This window comes from Gekko japonicus, unplaced genomic scaffold, assembly GCF_001447785.1.
Source record: "Gekko japonicus isolate JY-2015 unplaced genomic scaffold, Gekko_japonicus_V1.1 scaffold875, whole genome shotgun sequence".
Lineage (NCBI taxonomy): Eukaryota > Metazoa > Chordata > Lepidosauria > Squamata > Gekkonidae > Gekko > Gekko japonicus.
In genome coordinates, this window is record NW_015169200.1 from 217,501 (window position 1) to 242,426 (window position 24,926).

Genomic DNA, 24,926 nt, shown 5'->3' on the forward strand with positions numbered 1-24,926 from the left:
GTGGCTTTGTAAGTCTGTTGCCACACCAAGCCCCAAGCTCTGCTGCGTTTAGGCCTTTGTGCACTCTGCTATTTTTCCGGGGTTCCCTGGCAGTACCTAGTCCAGAGAATCCAACACCTCAAAGGTGTGGTGGGGAGGCGAAGGGAAAGGAGTTTGTAAAGCCGCTCTGAGACTCCTTTGGGTAGTGAAGGGCTGGGTATAAATCTAATCTCTTCTTCTTTCTTCTTCTTTCTTCTTCTTTCTTCTTCTTTCTTCTTCTTTCTTCTTCTTTCTTCTTCTTTCTTCTTCTTTCTTCTTCTTTCTTCTTCTTCGTCTTCTTCTTCTTCAAAATGGGAGAGATTGGTTAACTTTTCCCCTTGCCACTGTAGATCTGATTAGCTGGATCGAAGCCGGTCTCTTCTCCGATATAGTTCGAGCCGTCTTGGGTGGCCTGGTGGGCCTGGCCCAGGGAGAGCAGTGCGTCTCTGTGCTTGGCAGAACCGAAAGGCCGGGTTGGTGAGCAAGCCCTCCCCCCTCCCCTCAGCCTATCTGGGTCTGCCGTCTGCGCTTGGCCTGACTTCGCCCTGCCAGCCTCTTTCTCGAGACAGACAGAAATAGCTTGGCACCGTGTGGCTTTTGAGTCACTCATCGTCTCTGGATGCCTTCTGCTCCATAAGGAGAGGCCAGGCAGATTTCAGCCATACGCAAGGCAGCTGCCCCACGGTCCTGTGGGCCAAGCTACTGCCGCAGGGACCGGGACGAGGACAGCAGTACCGACGAGGGTGGGGAGGATGAGGAGAGGCAAGACGGGGACTGGTACATAGCGAGCCGTGCCGGATGGACCCACCGTAGTTGTCGCCATTTCAGGCATCCAGTCCTGTCATCGTAGCCGAGTGTGAACCATATGGGACTTCAGTGGGCCGTGGCAGGGCGGGGGCAGGAGGCGGCGGGCGCGGAAAGGGCCGTCGGGTCCCGCCGTGGGCTGAGTCGCTTTTGAGGAAAGCAGAAAGGGGTGGCGGAGCCTCGATGCCGGAATGGGCTCTTGCTTCTAGGCCCCTGAGATGGAAGACAACCGCGGGTTGCACTGGAAGAGGGCCATGGGGGTCGTCTTCTGTTGCACCTGCCTGCGCAAGCGTGGCCCCCCGGGCGAGGCGCACTCCTGTCCGGAGCAGAAGAGAAGCCGCAGCGCTGCTTTCCGCCACAAGGTAATCGTCGCTCTCCGGGGACTGGCCTGTGATTTCTCAAAGGGAGGAGGAAAGGGCCACCGTGCTGGTTGGAGGTCATGAGATCTGAAAGCACAGTCTCCTGGTACTCAGTGTAGGGGTGCTTTGGGCCGGGGGGGGGGGCTCGGGCGCCAGCGTGGTGCAGTGGTTGAGGGCGGCAGGCTCTAATCTGGGGCGTTGGGTTGCTCTTCCTCCGCATGAAACTTGCCGGGTGACCTTGGGCCAGTCACGGCTCTCTCCAAACTCTCTCAGGCCCACCTGCCTCACAGGCAGTGTTCCCTCTAAGCTGAGTTGGTGTGAGCTAGCTCACAGTTTTTTAGCCTCCGGCTCACCCATTGTTGTCTCGGCTCAGGAAGGAGGGCTCCGGAGCAAACTAATTGATGCAGTAGCCAAATCGCTCGCTCACAACTTTAATGCCAGGAGCTCACAAAGTAGAATTTTTGCTCACAAGACTCCACAGCTTAGAGGGAACATTGCTCACAGGGTGCCTGTTGTGGGGGAGAAGGGAAGGGAATTGTAAGTCGCTTAAGGTGGAGACGGAGCTGCGGTGGCTCAAGTGGTTAAGACGCTGAACTGCAGGCTGTGGAAGGTCGGTAGTTCAGCAGTTCGAGACCCAAGGGTGCCGCATGACGGAGTTTACTCCCGTCTCTAGTTCCAGCTCCTGCCAACCTAGCAGTTCGAAAGCAAGAAATTGCAAGTAGATAAATAGGTACCACTTCGGTGGGAAGGTGACAGCGTTCCGTGCGCCTCGGTGTTTAGTCATGCCGGCCACATGACCACGGAAGCGTCTTCGGACAGCGCTGGCTCTTCGGCTTTGAAACGGAGATGAGCACCGCAACCCTAGAGTCGGACTCGACTGGCTTTTGAGCAAGGGAGACCTTTACCTTTACCTTTAAGGTAGAGACTCCTAGAGAAAAGAGGGCAATAAAAACCTATCCTCTGCCGTTACGTGATTACTCACCATTGAGGCAAATCCTCTCTTCCGTATGTCTTTTCCCAGTGGAGAGCCATCCTGCTTCCCTAAGCTGTGGTCAGTTTTAAAACTGAGAGGCACCAGACTCAAGATGGCTTCCTTAACTCAGACTTACATCTGGATGGGCTAGGGTTACCAGGTCCCCCCTGGCCACTGGTGGGTGATGGGAGGGGTCGGGTTTGCCAGATCCAGGTTGGGAAACTCCTGGAGATCTGGGGAAGGAGCCTGGAGAAGACAGGAACCTCAGCGGGGCCCAATGCCACAGAGTCTACCTTCCAGAGCATCCATTTTCTCCAGGGAACTGATCTCTGTAGTCTGGGGATAAACTCTAATTCTGAGGGATCCCCAGGTCCCACCTGGAGGTTGGCATCCCTAGCCTGTTTGGTGTAGTGGTTGAGTGTGCGGACTCCAATCTGGGAGAACCGGGTTTGATTCCCCACTCCTCCACTTGCACCTGGCTGGATGGCCTTGGGCAAGCCATAGCTCTGATAAGAGCTGTCCTTGAAAAAGAGCAGTTTCTGTCAAGAGTTCTCTCAGCCCCACCTACCTCACAGGGTGTCTGTTGTGGGGGAGGGGAAGGGAAAGGAGTTTGTAAGCCGCTCTGAGACACCTCTGGGTAGTGAAGGGCGGGGTATAAATCCAATCTCCTCTTCTTCCTTTTCCTCTTCTTCCTCCTCTTCTTCCTCTTCTTCTTCCTCCTCTTCCTCCTCCTCTTCCTCTTCCTCCTCCTCCTCCTGGAAAAGCACTCTGCACTTGTTAAAAAGAACTCTGTTCCGAGCTAGGGTTTAGCACTCAGAGCAAACTGAGGTTTACAGGGGAGTCCAGAGAACTGCAGAGGTACTCGATTCTTCAGGGCATACAGATTATTCCTCGTTCTCTTACAGATTACCTCTTGGTAGGTGTAAGAGCACACAACTGAATTTTTACGTTGAGGTTTGGTAAGTACATGAACTTGCACGCCAGACTGTGTAGGTATGCCTTCGGGATGATGGGTGAACATGGGCGTGCAAGGGAGGAGCCATAATTCCACAGTGGAGCTCTTGTTTCTGCCTGCAGAAGGCCACAGGTTCGATCCCTGTCTTCTCCTGTTTATAAAGATCTAAGGGAGCAGAACTGGAGGGGGGGCTGCCAGCTTCCCCCCCCCGTCCACTGGTGGGGGGAGGGGGATAGGGTTGCCAGATCCAGGTTGGGAAACTCCTGGAGATTTGGAGGTGGAGCCTGGGGAGGACGGGGACCTCCGTGGGGTGCAATGCCCCAGTGTCATGTGTCAAGGGGAACTGATCTCTGTAGTCTGGAGAGGAGCTGAAATTCCAGAGAATGCCCAGGTCCCACCTGGAGGGTGGCATCCCCAGGCCTGGAAGAGACCTCTGACTCTTATCCTGGGGAACTCTCGGCAGTCCGAGTGGAACGTACTGGGCTAGAAAACCAGTGACTGGACTGGCTGTAAGGCCGCTCCCTGTGTTCATTGCACGCACATCTACGTATGCTTTTGTATACGAGCATGAGGATATGTATACGAGCATGAGGATAGCAGAGGATCAATGAATATATGCTTTGCATAAGCCTTCAGCAGAGATATTTTAGCGGGCACGTATGTCCATCAGCAATGCGAACGCACTTGTGTCGTGGGTAGGAATTCCAAGACAGCGCACGATTCGACTTGTGTACGCATTCGCCTGTCTGTGTATCCCTAAAGAAATGCTTTCCCTTTTTGAATCTGTGGCTGGGGAGTGGCTGTAATTTTATAAGCGAGTTCAAAATGGTTTGGGAAAGGTCTACTGCTAGACTCCCGAGAGAAACAGTACTGGTAGGAGAACGAAGCTTGAGTCCAGGGGCACCTTTAAGACCAACAAAGATTAATTCTAGGCAGGGGTCATTTCCTGCAGGAGCGCACAGGAGCGGAGCTCTGGTAGTAAGGAGCCCAGGGGGCGGACACATGCAACAAGCCCCACCCCCTGCTCCCAGCAGCCCTCAGTCAGGCCACGAGAAGCAAGAAGCAGCCAGGTAAGTTGCAGAGCCCCCACACACTTCCGGTGATGTCAGGGGGTGTGGCATATGCAAATAAGTTATGCTAATGAGCTCCTGCACCTCTTTTTCTACGAAATGACCCCTGATTCTAGGTATAAGCTTTCATGTGCGTGCACACAAGTCATAGATGCAACGAACATGAAATTGAGCCAACTTCAGAGGACAGCGGAAGACAGGAAGGCCTGGCGTGATCTGGTCCATGGGGTCGCAAAGAGTGGGACTCGATTCTGCGACTGAACAACAACAACAACACACATTTTTGTCTCAGCTCCGGAAGGATGGCTCCAGAGCAAACTAATTTATGCAGTAGCCAAATCGCTCGCTCACAACTTGAATGCCAGGAGCTCACAAAGTAGAATTTTTGCTCACAAGACTCCACCGCTTAGAGGGAGCACTGCCCTCAACTTCCTTGGTGATCTCCCATCTAACTGCCAACCGTGGCCGACCCCACTGAGCTTAGCTGGAAAGCCAGCGTGATGTAGTGGTTAGAATGTCGGGCTAGGATCTAGGCGACGCAGGTTCAATTCCCCACTTGGCCATGGGAGCTCACACGTTCTCAGCCTAACCTGCGTCACAGGGTTGCTCGGAGGATAAAGGGGAGGCGAGGAGAATGATGTAAGCCGCCTTGGGTCCCCATTGGAGAGAAAGGTGGGAGATACAGTCAATGTTCCCTCTAAGCTGTGGAGTTCTGTGAGCAAAAATTCTACTTTGTGAGCTACTGGCCTTAAAGTTGTGAGCGAGCCATTTTGCACCTGCATCAATCAGTTTGCTCTGGAGCCATCCCTTCCTGAGCAAAGACAAAAATGTGTGAGCCGGAGGCTAAAAAATGGTGAGCTAGCTCACACTAACTCAGCTTAGAGGGAACATTGGATACAGTAATTATTTAAATAAATATACACAGCTTCCAAGACCTGACAAGGTTGAGCTAACATGGGCGGGGCGGGAGCTCTGGCCAGCCTTAATTTCCAGAACTGTTTTGTAATATACATCAGTACAGTTTGTAATATACATCAGTGCATTTCCGGTTCCGTGCCGAAATTGTATGGCATGATTTCTCTTAGGTTTCTGGGGTTTACTCAACATAAGTTGCTGAGAGCCAGTTTGGTGTAGTGGTTAAGTGTGCGGACTCTAATCTGGGAGAACCGGATTTGGTTCCCCACTCCTCCGCTTGCAGCTGCTGGATGACCTTGGGCAAACCGTAGTTCTGATAAGAGCTTCCTTGAAAAAGAGCAGTTTCTGTCAGAGCTCTCTCAGCCCCACCTCCCTCACAGGGTGTCTGTTGTGGGGAGGGGAAGGGAAAGGAGAGTGTAAACCGCTCTGAGACTCTTTTGGGTAGTGAAGGGTGGGGTATAAATCCAATCTCCTCCTCCTCCTCCTCCTTCCAAGAGTTAGATTCAGAAACAGGGCAAGCATGCTTCATCAGCTGAATTTCTGGTTGTCAGACATCTGGTAATGTCTCAGACGAGCCCTGTCAGATCTCTGGAGTTGGGCTGTAATTCCAGGAGATCCCTAGGTCCCACCTGGCAGTTGGCATCCCTGGGTCAGGGCTTGCCCAAAACTTGAGCTGAGACCCTCGGGTTTGGGACACAGAAGCGGGTCACCTTTGCAAGAATAAAGCTCACACCTTGAGTGTCTGTCAAGCTTGCTCGTGTTGCAGCCGGCGTCCCCACTGGGGGATCTCTCAGGTGCCTTCCTTTCTCTTCTGTTGTGAGGCCAAAAGTTAGGAGAGCTGTACTGAAGGCAGAAATGCAGCAGATTAAAAGCTTCGTCTACGATTTCTGTCTGTCTTGGATAACATAGTCTCACCTGGGCAAAGGTGACAACTTGAGGTTAGATGGGCAACGAAGAGTTCCAGAAAACTTAAAAAATGACAGAAATGTACATTGCGATCCTAAACCGACTTCCGAAGGGGTGTAGCTCTGCTTAGGATTGTGCTATTACTTTCCCAGTACCCTTTCTGAAGTTTAGGAGAACCTATTAAGTTTGTATGTCGCCTCTTTGGGGTCCCACTGTGAGAAAGGCAGAGTAGAAGCAGATTAAATATCTGTATCTTAATGGAAGACATTCCTTGAAATGAAAATTAACCGAGACAGATGCATCCATCTGCTAAATCTGCTTCCTAAAGGATGAATTAAATAAACTTCTTTGTGATGCCTACATTATGTAGACAATCTCTTGTATGAAAATGGGTTTTAGAAACCCCACAACACAAATGATCCTTTCCCCCCCCTTCCTTCTGCCCTTGGTGTGGTGGTTAAGTGCGCAGACTCTGATCTGGGAGAATCGGGTTTGATTCCCCACTCCTCCACTTGCACCTGGCTGGCTGGCCTTGGGCAAGCCATAGTTCTGATAAGAGCTGTTCTTGAAAAAGAGCAGTTTCTGTCAAGAGCTCTCTCAGCCCCACCTACCTCACAGGGTGTCTGTTGTGGGGAGGGGAAGGGAAAGGAGTTTGTAAGCCGCTCTGAGACACCTTGGTGTAGTGAAGGGTGGGGTATAAATCCAATCTCCTCCTCCTGCTCCTCTTCTTCTTCATCTTCTTCTTCTTCTTCACAGACTCTAATCTGGGAGAACCGGGTTTGATTCCCCACTCCTCCACTTGCACCTGTTGGATGACCTTGGGCAAGCCATAGTTCTGGCAGAGCTGTTCTTGAAAAAGAGCCGTTTCTGTCAGAGCTCTCTCAGCCCCACCCACCTCACAGGGTGTCTGTTGTGGGGAGGGGAAGGGAAAGGAGTTTGTGGGGAGTGGAAGGGAAAGGAGTTTGTAAGCCGCTCTGAGACACCTTTGGGTAGTGAAGGGCGGGGTATAAATCCAATTTCTTCTTCTTCTTCTTCTTCTTCTTCTTCTTCTTCTTCTCCTTCTTCTTCTCCTTGTCCTCCTCCTCCTCCTCGCAGACTCTAATCTGGGAGAACCAGGTTTGATTCCGCACTCCTCCACTTGCACCTGCTGGATGACCTTGGGCAAACCAGAGTTCTGATAAGAGCTGTCTGTCAGGTTCAACAGCAAGTAAATCTCCACACACATTTCCAAGGAAGCGTTATGCTTTATTAGACTACAGGTCTGTTACCGTGTCCACAGGTTTATTGTCAGGAATGACAATAGGGTGGAAACATCCCTACATATAGCAGGATGAGGCAAATGGCTAAGCAAATGAAATCTGAGCACGCGCGGGGGAATTCTTCCGGTGGGAGGTTACATAATAAGCGGGAGAGTCTCAGTGCCCCATGAGAGCCGAAATATTCACACCAGCGTTGGAACGCAAGCCCTCCCTCCGTCACAAGGTCAGACAGATAACTCAGTCTGGCAGCACTGGTTCTCACGGTCTCCCTATCGCTGTTTACGGCAAGTGGGCAGAGCAGCGAGCAAGCTATGAAGCATGCGCCATAGCGCCAGGGTCAGAGAAGGAAGCAAGTAAAACATGGCAGCTAGCTGACACTGTCCTTGGAAAAGAGCAGTTTCTGTCAGAGTTCTCTCAGCCCCACCTGCCTCACAGGGTGTCTGTTGTGGGGAGGGGGAAGGGAAAGGAGTTTGTAAGCCCCTCTGAGACTCTTTTGGGTAGTGAACGGCAGGGTATAAATCCAATCTCCTCCTCCTCCTCTTCTTCATCTTCTTCGTCTTCTTGATTGTTTAATTGCATACAGTATTCCATCCATGCTCACTACTTTAAAAGGGGGTAAATAGTTAAACAGAAAAATAAAAGGAAAATGAAGAGCGAAAACCACGTGAAACGCAACCCTCAGGGAAATGTTGAATAGAAGGTTAATTTCTGAATAGTGGGGCACCCCCGTTGCATTTCGATTAAAATCTTCTCTGGGGCAGTAGGATCCAATCTCCCTTCCCTTCAAAAGAAAACCCTGAGGATGATTTTACTGATAACATTTGGATTTTTAAAAAAAATATACAAATCCTTGGGCTTTGGCTTTAAAATCCTTGAGCTTTGGCCGCTTCAGAGCAGAGAGGAGAAAAGCCCTTCCTCGGTCTCAAGGCCCCCGGTGACTGCTGAGGCAAAACTCCAGGTAGCGAATGCGGCCCGTCACTCCAGGGTGACAGTGCAGTTCAGCACCCCACTGAGGAGGCCCTTGCAGCTGTTCGGCCTTGTAACCGCCACCGGACTGACGGGTCGATTGGAGTCCTCCCAGACAGCTGCCTCTACCTTCCTCTGTCTCTACAGGCGAGGGCTCTCTGATTCTCAACCCTCCTTTAGGCACTGTCTACGCCACACACTTTTGTCCTGGCAGCCATAAAGTGGTTAAAGGTAAAGGTTTCCTTTGCTCGAGAGCCAGTCGAATCCAACTCCAGGGAGTGGTGCTCATCTCCGTTTCCAAGCCGAAGAGCCAGCGCTGTCCGGAGACTTGTCCGTGGTTATGTGGCCGGCATGACTGAATGCCAAGGCGCACGGAATGGTGTTACCTTCCCACCGAAGCGGTACCTATTTATCGACGTGCAATTTCTTGCTTTCAAACTGCTAGAGCCGGTTTGGTGTAGTGGTTAAGTGCACGGACTCTAATCTGGGAGAACCGGGTTTGATTCCCCACTCCTCCACATGCACCTGGCTGGATGACCTTGGGCAAGCCATAATTCTGGCACAGCTGTTCTTGAAAAAAGAGCAGTTTCTGTCAGAGTTCTCTCAGCCCCACCTACCTCACAGGGTGTCTGTTGTGGGTAGGGGAAGGGAAAGGAGTTTGTAAGCTGCTCTGAGACACCTTTGGGTAGTGAAGGGCGGGGTATAAATCCAATCTCTTCTTCTTCTAGGTTGGCAGGAGCTGGGACCAGATATGGGGAGCTCACTCCGGCACGTGGCACTAGGGTCTTGAACTGCCAAACTACAGACCTTGTGGTCTGCAGCTTCACTGTTTTAACCTCTGAGCCAAAACGGCTCAGTTAGCACAAGCCAATTGCGACTAAGTTTGCCGGCCTCTAGGTGGGTACAAAAAACCGCTGGCTAAAGATGCCAAATTCAGTAATTCAGAAATATAACTATATAAAGCCAAGGTGTTCTTGCAAGAAACAACAAATATACAGAAAGATAGACCCATGATCCTTTATGACTGAATGTACTGGCTTTTGTATGTGCTTCTACTGAGATTGAGTCCCAATATAGCCTATTGGTTTTGAAAAAGAATTATTCGAGACACGGCAGCTTGCTCCGGATGACGCGTCTCTATGGCCTATGGAATTCAAGAATGTCTGGATTATCCAGGAGCTATATGAGTCCACAAAAACTGGAAAAAAGGGGGGGGGGACTCAACCCAGGATATGACTACGACCCAAAAAGGGCTAAGCTAAACCATATATATAAAAGTACAAATATTTATTAAGTTGTACACATGTTAAAATTTTCCTGATTAAAAAATTACTTTGTCTAAAATCAGACTATAAAAGCTTATCCTCTATACATACATATGATGGGTAAATACTTTACAACTGAAGACCAAACGCGTTTCGGCCCCTAAGGGCCGTCCTCAGTGGTCACTATTTTCTATATAGTCTAGACACACATTCAAAGACCTGTTACAGAGTTTTAATACACATATAATTTAACCAGATGTTGTTTCCTGAAATTATTCAAAGAAAAATAGAGGGGGGGGGGGAGAAAAAGAAGCTTCATTATTCTGTCCAAATGTATAAAAGAAATTATTATTGAATAAAAAATGATTCTATCAAAGATAAAGTTACCTTCTATACTTATAATTGGACTCCTGGTATTAGTGATGGGCCATAGGTATAGCCATATCACCTCCACAACTTATTCCAAATTAAAAAGTAAAATGAAATTGTAAAAAAAATTTTTGTCAGTCAAATTGTATAATTAATCTCACCCAAATTGAAATGAAAATTATTCCATTGGCTAACAAACCTGGTAACAGCGATTTTGTAGGTCTGAATGTGTGTCACTCCATCAAGGTGAAAATTCTATTATTAGCACTGGCTTCAATATTAGTTGAAACCAGGGTGATGCAATCACCAATTAGCATTGCACAATGCCAGCCAGGAAAAGTGCCAGATGGGAGGGGGTACAAAGGAGAGGGAGATAAGGATAGATATTATAGATGGATGGAGGAATGGACTTAGTTCATATATGTTCAACAGAGTGGGGGGGGACAGTTGTTTTCTACTAGCAGACAGTGGTGTGTTTTTCTACCTTTGTCCCAATCAGGGCTATTTTTGGGCAGGAATACACAGTAATGGAGTTCCGGAGTTCCGACTGGCTCCTGAGTTGGCCACACCCAGCAGGAACTCATTAGCATAATAGGCCACACCAACAGCAGAAACTCATTAGAACTGGCTACTTTAGGGGTGTGTGGCCTAACATGCAAAGGAGTCCCTGCTACTAAAAAAAACTCTGGGTTTTGACAACAAGGCGAACAGAATAAGAAGCAAAAGGTGGGTGTGGCTGGATGACCACACTTCTGGTAACATGGGGGTGTGGCCTAATATGATCATGTGCTGTGCTGTCAGGGGTGTGGCCTAATATGCTAATGAGTATCTGCTGTTGGGTGTAGCCTATTATGCTAATGAGTTCCTGCTGGGCTTTTTCTACAAAAAAAGCCCTGGTCCCAATCACTTTCTGGTGTGTGTGTATGCTGAAGCAGAGAAGGGAGGGGGGAAGGGAGGAGGAAGATGATGGAAAATAAGGTTGCCAATCTCCAGGTGGTGTCTGGAGATCTCCCGGAATTACAGTTGATTTCCAGGCGACAGAGATCAGCTCCCCTGCAGAAAATGGCTGCTTCAGAGGGTGGCCTCTGCGGCATTATACCTTGCTGAAGCACCTCCCCTCCCCGAATTCCATGTTCCTCAGGCTCCACCCCCAAATCTCCAGGCATTTCCTAACCAAGACTTGGCAACCCTGGTAAAAAAAAGTCTGGCTAAGGACCGCAAAACTGGGAGTGTTTCATCCCCGCCCCCCCTCCTTTCGTTCCTGCAGGAGAACCTGGGCGCGGCCACATCGGGACTCCGGATTCAGGAGTGGATCTATGGGGGGTCACAATGCTTTGGAGCCCAGAATCCAGGTCAAGGTAGGGGGCGCTTCATCATCATCATTCCTTTTTTCCAGCCTCAAAGGTCACTGATCAACAGAAATAGCTCTCACCACGCCTCTCTGTCCTTAGGTGCGGCCCACAGCTCTGGACTTAAAACTCACAGCCACTAAATCTTCACATTGTAAAGAACCTATGAGGAAAGGTTAAGGTGCTTAGGGCTCTTTAGCCTGGAGAAACGACGACTGAGGGGTGATATGATCGAGGTTTATAAGATTATGCATGGGAAAGAGCAGGTTGAGAAAGTGGTATTTTTCTCCCTTTCTCACAATACAAGAACTCGTGGGCACTCCATGAAACTGCTGAGCGGTCGGGTTAGAACGGATAAAAGGAAGCACTTCTTCACCCAAAGAGTGATTAACACTTGGAATTCACTGCCACAGGAGGTGGTGGCGGCTACAAGCATGGATGGCTTCAAAAGGGAATTAGATAAGCATATGGAGCAGAGGTCCATCAGTGGCTATTAGCCACAAGGTATAGATAGGGGCTCTGGGGCAAGTGATGCTCTGTCTTCTTGGTGCTTGGGGGGGGGGTCAACAGTGGGAGGGCTTCTGGTGTCCTGGCCCCACTGGTGGACCTCCTGAGGGCACGTGGTATTTTTGGCCACTGTGTGACACAGAGTGTTGGATTGGATGGGCCTTTGGCCTGATCCAACATTGGCGTCTCTTATGTTCTTATGTTCTTATGTTAATCACATAGTTACATTGCTTGGACCACTGATTTAGAGCGTGGGCCCTTTCTGAGGGTGGACACGTCTACATTTTCGCTCCTTTTCAGAACCCGCTTGCAAAACAACTCCATACTGTCCCCCCCCAGTACAAATGCTTTGACGCAGATTGTTGCTCACCTTCTCTGCACACAGCTTTTATTTTCAAACTTGGTTGACAAGTCCTTCTGCATGAGAACAGTTCTCTGCGTCTCTCTCACTGCTACAGAGCATGTGGAGATGTTTGCCGTGGCCGTGGACTGTTCACGTGTCAGTTTTCCTTGCGCTAGCCCCCTATGGCCACTTTCCCCACTTCTGGTGACACCAGAGTACTCTTTTAGGTTAAAACAACAAACAATAACCAACATGCTATAGAATTATAAGGTTACAGGGATACGACAATTGCCGCTTTTTAAAGGCCCAATTGCAATCCTTCTTCTCGTACCACTGCCACCAGAGTACTTTTGGGGACTTCAAAAAAATCAGTGATTGACATGGTACAGCATGATAACAATACATCATTTACTGATTTTTAAAAGCCCCCCAAAAGCCTTCTTCTTCTGCCACCAGAGTACTTGTTGGGATTCTTTGATTCAGGGTCGATGGTTGTATTGCAAACACAAGAGCACACACTTAGTGAAAGAAAAAATATCTTTACTATAAAACAAAATAAAACATGGGTATGGTACTTTGATAAAAGAAATAAAATTAAAAGGTTACATACCGTACTTAGGTCCTGTCCATATGAGGCCTTTTGGGCCGGGAGTGCGACAGAACGGGGGCGGAGCAAACGGGCACGATCCCACGGCAACATCTGGGAATCGTTGCCTGCCCGTCCCTGTTCTGTCCCAAATGGCGATACCACGCTGTAAAAAAGAACCACCTACCTAGGTGGTTGTATCCCTTCCAGCGCCGCAAGCCGGGCCGTGGGATCGGGCGGCGCGTCTTTGCGCCGCCGCATTCCGGGCCCCGGCCGTACTGCGCATGCTCGAGCATGCGCAGTTCGGCAGCCTCCCCCTCCCATCGGACTTTCCTCCCCGGCATCTGATCGTGTCAGGGAGCGATGCGCCGTGGCTGAGGGGATCCGTGGGATTCCGCCGCGGCATCTCAAGTTCGGTGCGGCTCTGCTTAGCTGCGTTTCAGCCGTCCCGTGTGGCAGCAGCCTTAGTTACTCTCAGTAATAAATGCTAACAGCTACATCTTTCTATCTGTCTTGGCTTCTAGAAGAGAACTAACTCTTTGGTTCACACAAAGGGCCATAAACCTTGTGAATACATGGATGCTAGATCAAAGCATTTCCACAAACAAGTTGTTAGTTGACCAATACAAAGGTTACAGGTCGCTTCATTAGGGTAAACAACTCCCACAAACTTTCCCGCCCTTGAATACATTATGTAACGTAACATCCTGTTTCCTAACAAACAACATTTAACTCTGTAATGACTGCAGTGTAAGCCATTTACAATTCCAACAGTACTTTTTTTGGACTTTAATAAAAGCAGTAATTGACATGCTATAGCTATAAAGATGTGTCAATTACCCATCTTTTTTAAAAGCTCACCCCAAACCCTCTGGCGGCAAGGGGCAGGGTGGGGGAGGATTGGCAGCCATAGAAGACTAGGGGAAGAAAAATGGTGGTGCCGAACCTGAAAAAATCCGTGCCTTCACATTGACAGCGGTTCAAATGTGGTGGTGGGAAGCGCCATCAAGTCACAGCTGACTTATGGGGACCCCGCAGGGTCTTCAAGGCAAGAGACGTTCAGAGGTGGTTTGCCATTGCCTGCCTCTGCGTAGCGACCCTGGACTTCCTTGGTGGTCCCCCATCCAAATACTAACCAGGGCCAAATCATGCTTAGGTTCCGAGATCTGAGATTGGGCTACCCCGGGCCATCCAGGTTAGGATGGTTCGAATGCCCTTTGTCTGACATCTTTCAAAACAAGATTGTCCCAAAGGAGATTTGGGAAAGATCATAGCAAAGCAGAGGGAGAGCTCCAAGATGCATGAATGCAGAGTGGTACCATGAAGACACTAGAGGCAAAGACCAGTGCTCCCTCTAAGCTGTGTGCATGAGCGGCCGCTCATTAACACAGGAAGCCCCGCTCAGCAGCAATCACGGAGCCACACAGGGTCTTGCACTACCTACTGCCCGTTTGAAGATTCTGGCGAAAGGAATTCAGAAACAGGATTTAAAGATCACTGGGAACCTATAGAGAACTGCTTCAGTTGGTAAAGAGGACTGTTTCAGCAGATTAAAAAATCCCATCACAGGGCAACAAGTTTAAATAGAGTCATCTCAGACAACATCCATCTGTGTGCTTGGAAGACGTCTTGATGGATATAACCCTGGGGATTATTTATTAGTGTTACCAACAATTAGAGACTGTGTTATCTTTTTGTTTGGTTAGCAGTGGATGTACATGCTTCTTATTACGATATTGTGGATTATATGCAAGACAATTTGGTAGGTTGTTCTTATGAATATTTTTGCATAGCTGTAGCTGTTTTCATAGCAATTCTTTGATGTGTACATTTTAAGATTGCAGCAGTTATATTCTGCTCAGGATGTGAACTGCTCCACTCAGTAAAGGGGGGGGGGGAAGTAAAGGGAACCTTGGAAAAGGCCACTCCTGTTCAGGAACTGCGGTGAATCAAAACAGCCACAAGGAAGCAGTCTGCCACTGCGAGCAAATTGGCCATCTGAATTGCTTGCTGTGAGCACAAACAGCAATTTTACCTGTTTCTCTGAAGAGACTGGAAATATACTGTATTACACATAGACATGTGATGGGGGGCGGGGGGGGGGGAATGTTACATAGTTGGAAAACCTGACCATAGTGCTAGGCTTTTGCTTGGCATAGCTCAGGTACTTTCTTAGGAGCCAGTTTGCTGTAGTGGTTAAGTAAGGTAAAGGTAAAGGTTCCCTTGCTCGAAAGTCAGTCGAATCCAACTCTAGGGCTGTGGTGCTCATCTCCGTTTCAAAGCCGAAGAGCCAGCGCTGTCCGAAGACATTTCCGGGGTCATGTGGCCAGCTTGACTAAACACCAAGGCGCACGGAACGCTGTTACCTTCCCACCAAAGTGGTACCTATTTATCTACTTGCAATTTCGTGCTTTCGAACTGCTAGTTTGGCAGGACTAGAGATGGGAGCTCACTCCATCATGCGGCACCCGGGTCTTGAACTGTTGAACTACTGACCTTCCACAGCCTGCAGTTCAGTGTCTTAGTGGTGAAGTGCACGGACTCTAATCTGGGAGAACCAGGTTTGATTCCTCACTCCTCCACTTGCAACTGCTGGATGACCTTGGGCGAGCCATAGCTCTCTCAGAGCTGTTCTCTCAAGGACAGTTCTGGAAAGAGCTCTCAGCTCTGCCTACCTCACAGGGTGTCTGTTGTGGGGAGGGGAAGGGAAAGGAGTTTGTAAGCTGCTCTGAGACTCTGAGTGAAGGGCAGGGTATAAATCCAATCTCCTCCTCCTCCGTCTTCCTGACTAGCTACAGACACACACCTGCTTGCTGGGGGGGGGGAAACAGTCCAGAGGTTTTAGTTTGGGCAGAAAGAGCCAGTTTAAGTTCTGCAGCTGTTGCTGCTGCAGCAGCTGTGGAAGACTGGGAGGGTGATGCGTCAGCAGTTTGTGAGGCCCAGACATGAGATCTGGCAGGACGGTATGGATGACTGAATTGGCTGTGGGTGGCCTGGCCCGGCGGGGGCAATCTCCAATAAGGACCGAGGTGGCTGGGTGGGAGGTCCAGACAAAGAGCCAGGGTCATCGCCTTCTCATAGTCCACGGGTTGGGGCGGAAGAGGGCGAAGGGCCCTGCAGCTGAGGTCCACCACCCCACTTCCCTGTCCCTGCCCTTTGAAGGGGGCCCCGCCAGACTGGCCGTGTCTTTGTCTGCTAAGCGTGCCTTGGAAAAATTAGATCAGCAAATTGTCCGCATCTGCCTTCTGTGTCCCATGGAGCAGGGAAGCCCCGGTCAGAATTCGTTCACCCCTTTCTCTGTCGGTTTATGGCGAGGGCCCTGGCCTGGATCACCCAGCCCAGCTCGGTCTCGTCAGATCTCAGAAGCTAAGCAGAGTCAGCCATGGCTAGTATTTGGATGGGAGACCTCCAAGGAAGACCAGAGTTGTGGAGGCAGGCAATGGCAAATCGTCTCTATTAACCTCTGGCTTTGAAAACTCTGCGGGATCGCCGTAAGTCGGCCGAGACCTGATGGAACTTTCCGCCACCAGTCGATGCGGACACAGGAGGAGAGGCATTGTTTGGCCTGACCTGTCTGGCCCAGGCTAAATTGTGGGAGCCAAGCCGGGTCCGCTCTGGTTAGCATTTGGACGGGAGACCACCCAGGAAGTCCAGAGTTGCTACGCAGAGGCAGACCGTGACGAACCACCTCTGAACATCTCTTGCCTTGAAAACCCTACGGGGGTTGCCATAAGTCTGCTGTGATTTGATGGCACTTTAAACACACACATACACATATGAACAAGGACATCAGCACTTCAAAGGAGGCAGTAAGAAACAAGAGAAGCCATGTTGGATCAGGCCAGTGGCCCATCCAGTCCAACACTCTGTGTCACACAGTGGCCAAAACCCAGGGGCCATCAGGAGGTCCACCAGTGGGGCCAGAAATCTAGAAGCCCTCCCACTGTTGTCCCCCCCCCAAGCACCAAGAATACAGAGCATCCCTTGCCCCAGACCAAGAGTCCCTATCTATACTTTGTGGCTAATAGCCACTGATGGACTTCTGCTCCTAAGAAGATAAGAGAAGCCATGTTGAATCAGGCCAGTGTCCCATCCAGTCCAACACTCTGTGTCACACAGTGGCCAAAACCCAGGGGCCATCAGGAGGTCCACCAGCGGGGTCAGAACTCTAGAAGCCCTCCCACAGTTGCCCCCCCCCCCCAAGCACCAAGAATACAGAGCACCACTACCCCGATACACTCTATTGTTCTGGGATCTGCTCAAGGAAATATAGATATATGGTTTTGTATGAAGGGTGAAAAGGAGCTGCGGTGGCTCAAGTGGTTAAGATGCTGAACTGCAGGCTGTGGAAGGTCGGTAGTTCAGCAGTTCAAGACCTGGATGCCGCAAGACGGAGTGAGCTCCCGTCTCCAGTTCCAGCTCCTGCCAACCTAGCAGTTCGAAAGCAAAAAATTGCTAGTAGATAAATAGGGACCACTTTGGTGGGAAGGTAACAGCGTTCCGTGCGCCTTGGTGTTTAGTCATGCCGGCCACATGACCACGGAAGTGTCTTCGGACAGCGCTGGCTCTTCGGCTTTGAAACGGACATGAGCACCGCAACCCTAGAGTCGGACTCGACTGGCTTTCGAGCAAGGGAACCTTTACCTTTACTATGAAGGGTGAAAGATGCCTCCAGGTAGGGTAGAGCATCCCAGATATCTAAATCTGAGGGCACGCTACTGTCAATGAATAGTTTTTAAAAATAGGAAGCCGGCCTCTTTAGGAAGGCCCAGATGGTTCTCAGGAGAGATGCAAGGTTCCCCTGTCTTTTCCCACCAGGAACAGAGAGGGAGGCTTCACTTTGGCAATCTCCTTGCGCCCTTCAGATATCTCTGATTGTTTGGGTCTGTGCTTTCCTTAAAGAGACAGCTAAGATTCTCAGAATGCTGATTGATGCTGTTCTCAGGACCAGTTTCTTGTGGAACTGCCATATATACAGTTCTGATAGCTAACCTTTAATAATGACAGTGATAATCATGTAACTGCCATTGTGCCCGGCCAGGCCACAGGAAATGGTGCCAGACAGTGCCCTGCACAGAGTTGCTAACGTTTATTGCCCGTGTCTTTCCTATGCCTCAAACAGGCACTACTGCCTGGTGACATTTGCAGGAGATGCCTCTTATCTCCCATGCCATGGGAAACCACCTGCTGGCGGTTGCGTGCCAAAGGCGTGGGGCACACCGGGCCAGGGCGTTTCTTTCTTTCCCGGCAATTTGGGAGCTCTGGTTGCCGCAGCTGGGTGCTATCTAGTCTTAGAGGTGATTGTTGTTTGTCTGTCTAGTTGCCTAGTACATTAACATATCTCTGTATCCCGCTTTTAGTCTACGGTTGCCAACTCCAGGCTGGGATCTTGCTGGAGGTTTGGGGGCTGGAGCCTGGGGAGGGCAGGGTTGGGGGTGGTAAAGGCCTCGGTGGGGTATAGTTAGGGTTGACCAGCTCTGGATTGTGAAATACCTGGAGATTTTAGAGGTGGAACCTGAGGAGGGCAGGATTTGAGGAGGGGACGGAGCTCAGGAGGTTACAATGCCACAGAGTCCACCCTCCAAAGGAGCCATTTTCTCCAGGGGAACGGATCTTGGTTGTCCGGAGATCAACTGTAATCGTGGGAGATCTCCAGGTGCCACCTGGAGGAGGGTGGCAACACTAGTTATGGTGCCATAGTGTATACCAGGGGTGGCCAAACTGCAGCTTGGGAGCCACATGCAGCTCTTTCACATAGAGATGTGAAGGCCCGGGGGAAAAAACGGAAAAATTCGGGGGGGACGGGACGTTTTTCCCCTGTTTTTTTCCTGAAGCCTTTTTTGTTTTTTTTCTGAAAAATTGGAAAAATTGAAAAAAGAAAAGAAAAGAAAATGATTATGGAATGTTTTATTTTAACATGATGAATAAAATCTTCTAAGTTTCATTCGTCATAAAGCCCTCCTTTCCGAATGTCTCTTTGGAATATTTCACTGCAACTGTAGAATACAGTACTAAAGCATGACGAGGGTTTTATGACGTTAGATGATCTTCGCTATCATACTCTATGACAAATGAAACTTAGAAGACGTCCTACTGTTTCAGGAGGTCCTGTTCAGAGGAAGCCAGTCGAAACGAATTTGTATTCCGGAAAACTTTGTCAACCTGCACCTTTTTGGACCTCCCTTCCTTCTTCTTTGTAACATTGTCATTTATACATGGTTTGACATCAGCACTATTTTTTTTTCCACCCATGTGTTTTGAGCATTGATTCTGTATAGCACTTGCATACAGCTTGTTCTTTCTTTTGTATTTGGACCACCTGGAGACCAGTGTTCCCTCTAAGCTGAGTTAGTGTGAGCTAGCTCACGTTTTTTTTAGCCTCCAGCTCAAACGTTTTTGTCTTAGCTCAGGAAAGATGGCTCCAGAGCAAACTGTTTTATGCGGCAGCCAAACCACTTGCTCACAACTTTAATGCCAGTTACTCACAAAGCAGAATTTTTGCTCGCAAGACTCCACAGCTTAGAGGGAGCATTGCTGGAGAAGTTCTGCCCCTGCGGCTGAATGCACATGGCTCTGGACAATCAGTCTCCTATGACAATGAGGGCTGCCAACAGACCTGGAGACAAAGCTCTTGCCCCTTGAATAATTGCCTGATGTGTGGAAATGGGCTGCTGCAGCTTTTCAAGGCATGGAGGTAAATACTTAAGGCTTTACTAAAAGGAAATGACATTTTTTGCCTCTAGGCAGCTGGCAGTCTTAGGTAGCGCAGAGCCTCAGGTGTGGCATGTTTTCCTTTGCCCCCTTTTTCGAGCTTCAGGGCTTGTTCAGTGTTTCGGTTGGACCTCTTACTCCTCCCTCTTCCACGACAAGCCGATGACCTCTTGCACTGAGGATGTATGAGATGGAAACAGTCCAAAGCTTATTTTGTGGCGCGGGAATCTTCGATTTCTTCAGCCATGCAAACCTACGGCATGGGAAGGACAGGGACCTCAGTGGGGTGCAATGCCACAGAGTCCACCCTCCAAAGCAGCCATTTTCTGCAGGGGAATTGGACTCTGTAGCCTGGAGACGAGCTGTGATTTTGGGGGATCCCCACCCCAGGTCCCACCTGGAGGCTGGCATCCCTACTTGTAGTTCCAGGAGAACACCTGGTATCCCTAGAGGGGTGCCTGTGTGGGGGATGTACCATTAACCCTTCTTCCTGCTGCATTTTCCCAGATTGGAATTTTCCTCCGAAGCTGTTTTATCTTGGTAGGGAATAAAGTCAGGACTAATGGAGAACCAGTAGGGGCCACGGTGGTTCAGAGGTTAAGATGCTGAGTTGCAGACCGGAAGGTCTGTAGTTCGGCAGTTCGAGATCTGAGTGCCGCGTGACGGAGCGAGCTCCCGTCTCTGGCTCCAGCTCCTGCCAACCTTTTTTTTAAAACTTTTTAAAATAATTTAAAAATATGAAAAATTTACATTAAAATAACTTCAACAATCCCCCGGGTCCCCCTCACCCCCCATAATTAAAAAAAAAGGTTCCTATAAGCTACTTTATAAAACAACAAGGATCTAACTGAATAAATTACTATAACTACACTCCACAGAACAGACTGTAGACCTAACATGAGGCTAATCAGAGATTTATCAGGTCCAAATTATCAGCCGTAGCAGGAATCACAGCTTGCGACTTCAGGTAGTCTAGGATTGGTGCCCAAGTATGAAACAGTCGTGATTTATAGGTGGTATATGTTTCTCGTAGGATTTTATCAGTCAATTTAGCAATTATAAAGCAGTCCCATATCCTATTTTGCCAAGCTGAGATAGAGGGATCCCTACTATCCTTCCACTTAGCCGCGATTTCCATCTTTGCTAAGGCAAGTAGAGTCAGGACTATCTGTTTGTTTGAAGATTGTAAAATAGATTCAAGTGTTTTGTGAAGTAATAATGCTTCAGGTGTTTCCGGTAGATTGAGACCTGTTATATCTTGGATGGCAGCACTAATAAATACCCAAAAGCGCCTGACTCTAGGGCATGACCACCAACAATGGAGATATCCTGCAGTACTACCACATCCCTTCCAACATAAATTATTGTTCGTCTTGTAAATATGTGCCAGTTGCGTTGGAGTCAAATACCATCGTTTAATCAATTTCAGCTCCTGCCAACCTAGCAGTTCGAAAGCAAGACATTGGCAAGTAGATGGATAGGTACTGCTTCGGTGGGAACGTGACAGCGTTCCGTGCACCTCGGCATTTAGTCATGCCGGCCACATGACCACGGAGAAGTCTTTGGACAGTGCTGGCTCTTCGGCTTGGAAAAGGAGATGAGCCCCGCCCCCTAAAGTTGGATTCGACTGGCTTTCGAGCAAAGGAAACCTTTACCTTGAATGGAGAACTCCTGGAGAATCAGTGCAGAGTGTCTATGTGCGGCTATGCATGTGTGTTATACACACACACACACACACATGTACATGCTCAGAGAGAAAGAGAGTAATGCTAACCGCCGTCACTAGAGGGTGCAGGTTGCAGACAAGACATTTGTTTAGGGAATGGGACAGCTTATTTGCTTAAAGGCGTCTCCAGATGGGTCTGTGGTGCCAATCCAATGCAAGAACCTGACCTCACAACTGCAGCCAGCATTGCTTTTTAGGAAACTTCTACATGGTGGTCTTCACATATGATCGGGGGGGGGGGAAACCTAGCCATATCCTAGGGCAGTGATGGCGAACCTATGGCACGGGTGCCAGAGGCGGCACTCAGAACCCTCTCTGTGGGCACGCGTGCCATCGCCCCAGCCAGGCCCAGACCGTCATTAAAGTGTGGAATTCTCTGCCCAATAATTTTAAGTCAATGAAAGCATTTGGGATTGCTTTCCTTACTTTGTTTGGATCATCTTAAGTTAATGTAGGAGTTGTTTTTTCTAAAGTAAAACCTCAGCATTCAGGTTAAATGGCCGTGTTGGCACTTTGCGATAAATAAGTGGGGTTTGGGTCGCAGTTTGGGCACTCGGTCTCTAAAATGTTCGCCATCACTGTCCTAGGGAGCATTTTATCATTTGCATGCTATTTTGCAGGGTGCCAGGCAGTGTTCCCTCTAAGCTGAGTTAGTGTGAGTTAGCTCACTGTTTTTTAGCCTCCGGCTCACAGGTTTTTGTCTTAGCTCAGGAAGTATGGCTCCAGAGCAATGTTCCCTCTAAGCTGTGGAGTCTTGTGAGCAAAAATTCTAATTTGTGAGCTACTGGCATTAAAATGGTGAGCGAACGATTTGCTTACTGCATAAATTACATTGCTCTGGATCCAGCCTTCCTGAGCTAAGACAAAAATCTGTGAGCTGAAGGCTAAAAAACTGTGAGCTAGCTCACACTAACTCAGCTTAGAGGGAACACTGCTCCAGAGCAAACTAATTTATGCAGTAGCCAAATCACCTGCTCACAACTTTAATGCCAGTAACTCACAAAGTAGAATTTTTGCTCACAGGACTCCACAGCTTAGAGGGAACAGAGGTGCCAGGCTCCAGGTGGGACCTGGGGATCCCCCCAGAATTACAGCTCACCTCCAGACTGCAGAGATCAGTCCCCCTGGAGAAGGTGGATACTTTGGAGGGTGGACTCTATGGCACTGTACCCCTCTGAGGTCCCTGCCCTCCCCAGGCTCCATCCCCAAATCTCCAGGAGTCCCCCAACTTGGAGCTGGCACCCCTACCCCCCACCCCCCGCCGATGGCCAGGGAGGACCTGGCAATCCTTACGCAAGACCCCCTTCCTACAAGTTTGGGAGTGGAGGCCTGGATGTTCCATTCACATAGGGGGGAACGACAGCCTGTGTTAGATGCTCTCTCTGGGGCAGTTTAGCAGCAGGACCAAGTGCCCGATGGTTGGACTGGGCATGCACGCATTAGGTTTTAGAGGTATGTCGGGTGCAATGAATAAAACTTTGGGTCTTCGCTCAGCCAGGACATCTCTGGGAGGTCTTGGGCAAGCCAGCGTAAAATCAGTCTGGCCTACCTCACAGGGTGGTTGTGTGTCTCAGATATGATAAGAGACCTCTTTGGGTGTTCTGGGAGCATGTTCTATGGTTGCTAACCTCCAGCTGGCTCCTGGCGATCTCTCACTATTACAGTTGATCTCCTGATGACAGAGATCAGTTCCCCTGGGGAAAATGGCTGCTTTGGAGGGCAGACTCTATGGCATTGTACCTGCTGAGGTGCCTCAGATTCCCCAAGCCCTCTCCAGGCTCCACCCCCCAATCTACCTGAGATCCTAGGGTTGTCACCTCTAGGTGGGAGCTGAAGATCTTCCTGGAATTGCAACTCATCTCCAGACTGCAGAGATTAATTCCCCTGAAAAATTCTTCTCCGGAGAAAACGGCCCATTTGGAAGGTGGACTCTGTGGCATTGTACCCCGCTAAGGTCCCTCCCCTACCCAAACTCCGAACTCCCCAGGATCCACTTTATGCCGTCCTATTTCTTTCTACAAAGGAGCAATGCTCCCTCTAAGCTGTGGAGTCTTGTGAGCAAAAATTCTACTTTGTGAGCGACTGGCATTAAAACTGTGAGCGGGCAATTTGGCTGTCGCATCAATCAGTTTGGCTCTGGAGCCCTCCTTCCCGAGCTGAGACAAAAACGTGTGAGCCCGGGGGCCGAAAAACTGTGAGCTAGCTCACACCCACTCATCTTAGAGGGAACGCTGGCAAAGGCGCTGTGGACTGTGTGAGCTCCGCACCCCAGCCCGATACACCCTGAAGCAGCCAGGCCTATACGTTTACCCCCTTCTCCGTGGAAACCTCAGCCGGAGGTGGGCCGCTTTGGGTGGAATTTGTCCCTAGGCAGAGTCACGGCGGAGGCACCGATCAGCAGACCAGCCAGAAATGCACTCTTTCGCTCTTCAACCTTCACTCTCCCCCCCACCCCCCCAATCTCCACTCTTCCAAAGCTGTCAGGTCTGGTTTGATCCGGCTTGAGAGCCAAATGCCCTTTCCCTCCCAGCTGCCAGAGTGCGAGAGGTACACACACACACACACACACACACACACACACACACACACGCGAGAATCTCATCATGCCTGGATTAAAAAAACAAATCGAACAGAAAAGTCCTTGGAGGGGAGGGGCAGGAGAGAGAGAGAGAGAAGCAACACTGTGGACAGTCAAGCATCTGACTCTCGGTGTGGGAAAGGGGAGGCAAGGGCAGGGAGCCCAGGGCCTCGAGTCACCTGCCAGAGCACCTTCCCCAGGTCCTGCTCCTTTTGTGTGTGTGTGTCTCTCTGTGTGTGTGTTTGTGTGTTTTGCCTGGCGTGATGTCAGGAGGAGGAGGAGGCGTGGCCGCTCGGCTCGCAGGTAGATAAAGGACTCAAAGGAAACAGGATCCCCCAGTCCTGAGAGTCACGGCCCCAGCGGAAGCCCGGATCACCCAGGGCCAGGTAAGCCGACGCGCTCCCTCTGGTCCGGCTTCGCCTCTGCCTCAGGTGTGTCTACCTGGACCCACGTCCGGCTGGGTTCAGTGGCGCCCGCTCCCAGGTGAGGGCGGAAGGTTGCAGCCCCGTCGTCCGAGAGCAGGAATTCGGAGGCTTCCAAATCTTCACTGGCTCTTTCATCTATATGTCCCGGCCTGTTGGCTGGGGAATTCCTCCCCCTCCCATTTACCTACATTTTCTCTTTGGTGTGTTTCGAAATTAGATTCTCTTTTGTCTGTTTTTTCGAGTAACTTCTGGTCTTGTTGTTTTGGGCCTGTCTTTGCCGTACCTGTTTTCCAGTTTCAAAACTACCTTTCTTTCTCTGTTCCCCGGGCTGTTTTGTTTGTTTTTGTTCCTTCTCCTTTCTTCTCTTTTTCTTTTAAACCGGTGTTATCTCGCACTCCCACTTTGCAAGAGTTAGATCCTCCTCCACCTTGTCCTGCTTTCTGCCTTCTATCCTTCAGGCCGCACTTTTTATTTCGGCTTTAAAACGTAAACAATGTAAAAACCTTTAATGAAAGAAAGTGCCCGGGAAAACTGTAGTCCAAGGAGTCTCCTCTTCTAGTGCTTCCTACTTTTAAAAATATATCCCTGGAGGTGTGGGGGGGTGCGTTTAGGTAACACAACAAGGGATGGCACCGATTTGTTGTTGTACAGATGGCATAACTTCCTGATTGGCAACTCCTGTTGGCTGGAGAGCCACTTGGGAAGGGGGGGACGGTTGGTACCAGGAACCAGATCTCACTCCCAGCCTCTCTGCGAGAGGCCTGTCCAGGTCCCTTCCATGGGTACTCCTGCAGCTTGCCTTTAGGTTGACTGCGGGGGGGGGGGGGGGGTTTGGCCCCGAG

The 24,926-nt window shown here is 49.8% G+C and overlaps 1 protein-coding gene across 3 annotated transcripts in view; it reads left to right on the top strand.

Annotated features, from left to right (window-relative positions):
- The first annotated feature begins 637 nt into the window (after positions 1-637).
- The window catches only part of GRB7 (growth factor receptor bound protein 7), a 135,877-nt gene continuing 111,588 nt past the window's right edge, over positions 638-24,926 (top strand). For 2 of the 3 annotated variants that reach the window (XM_015416336.1, XM_015416337.1), the window contains exon 1: positions 24,013-24,045. Coding sequence is in view for 1 of the 3 variants with exons in the window: in XM_015416335.1 (XP_015271821.1) it covers positions 1,041-1,184; positions 11,127-11,217 (235 nt within the window). In the remaining 2 variants the exon portion in view is untranslated. Of the gene's footprint in view, positions 1,185-11,126; positions 11,218-24,012; positions 24,046-24,926 lie in introns of those variants that run through there. The other variant, XM_015416335.1, reaches the window with a different exon arrangement.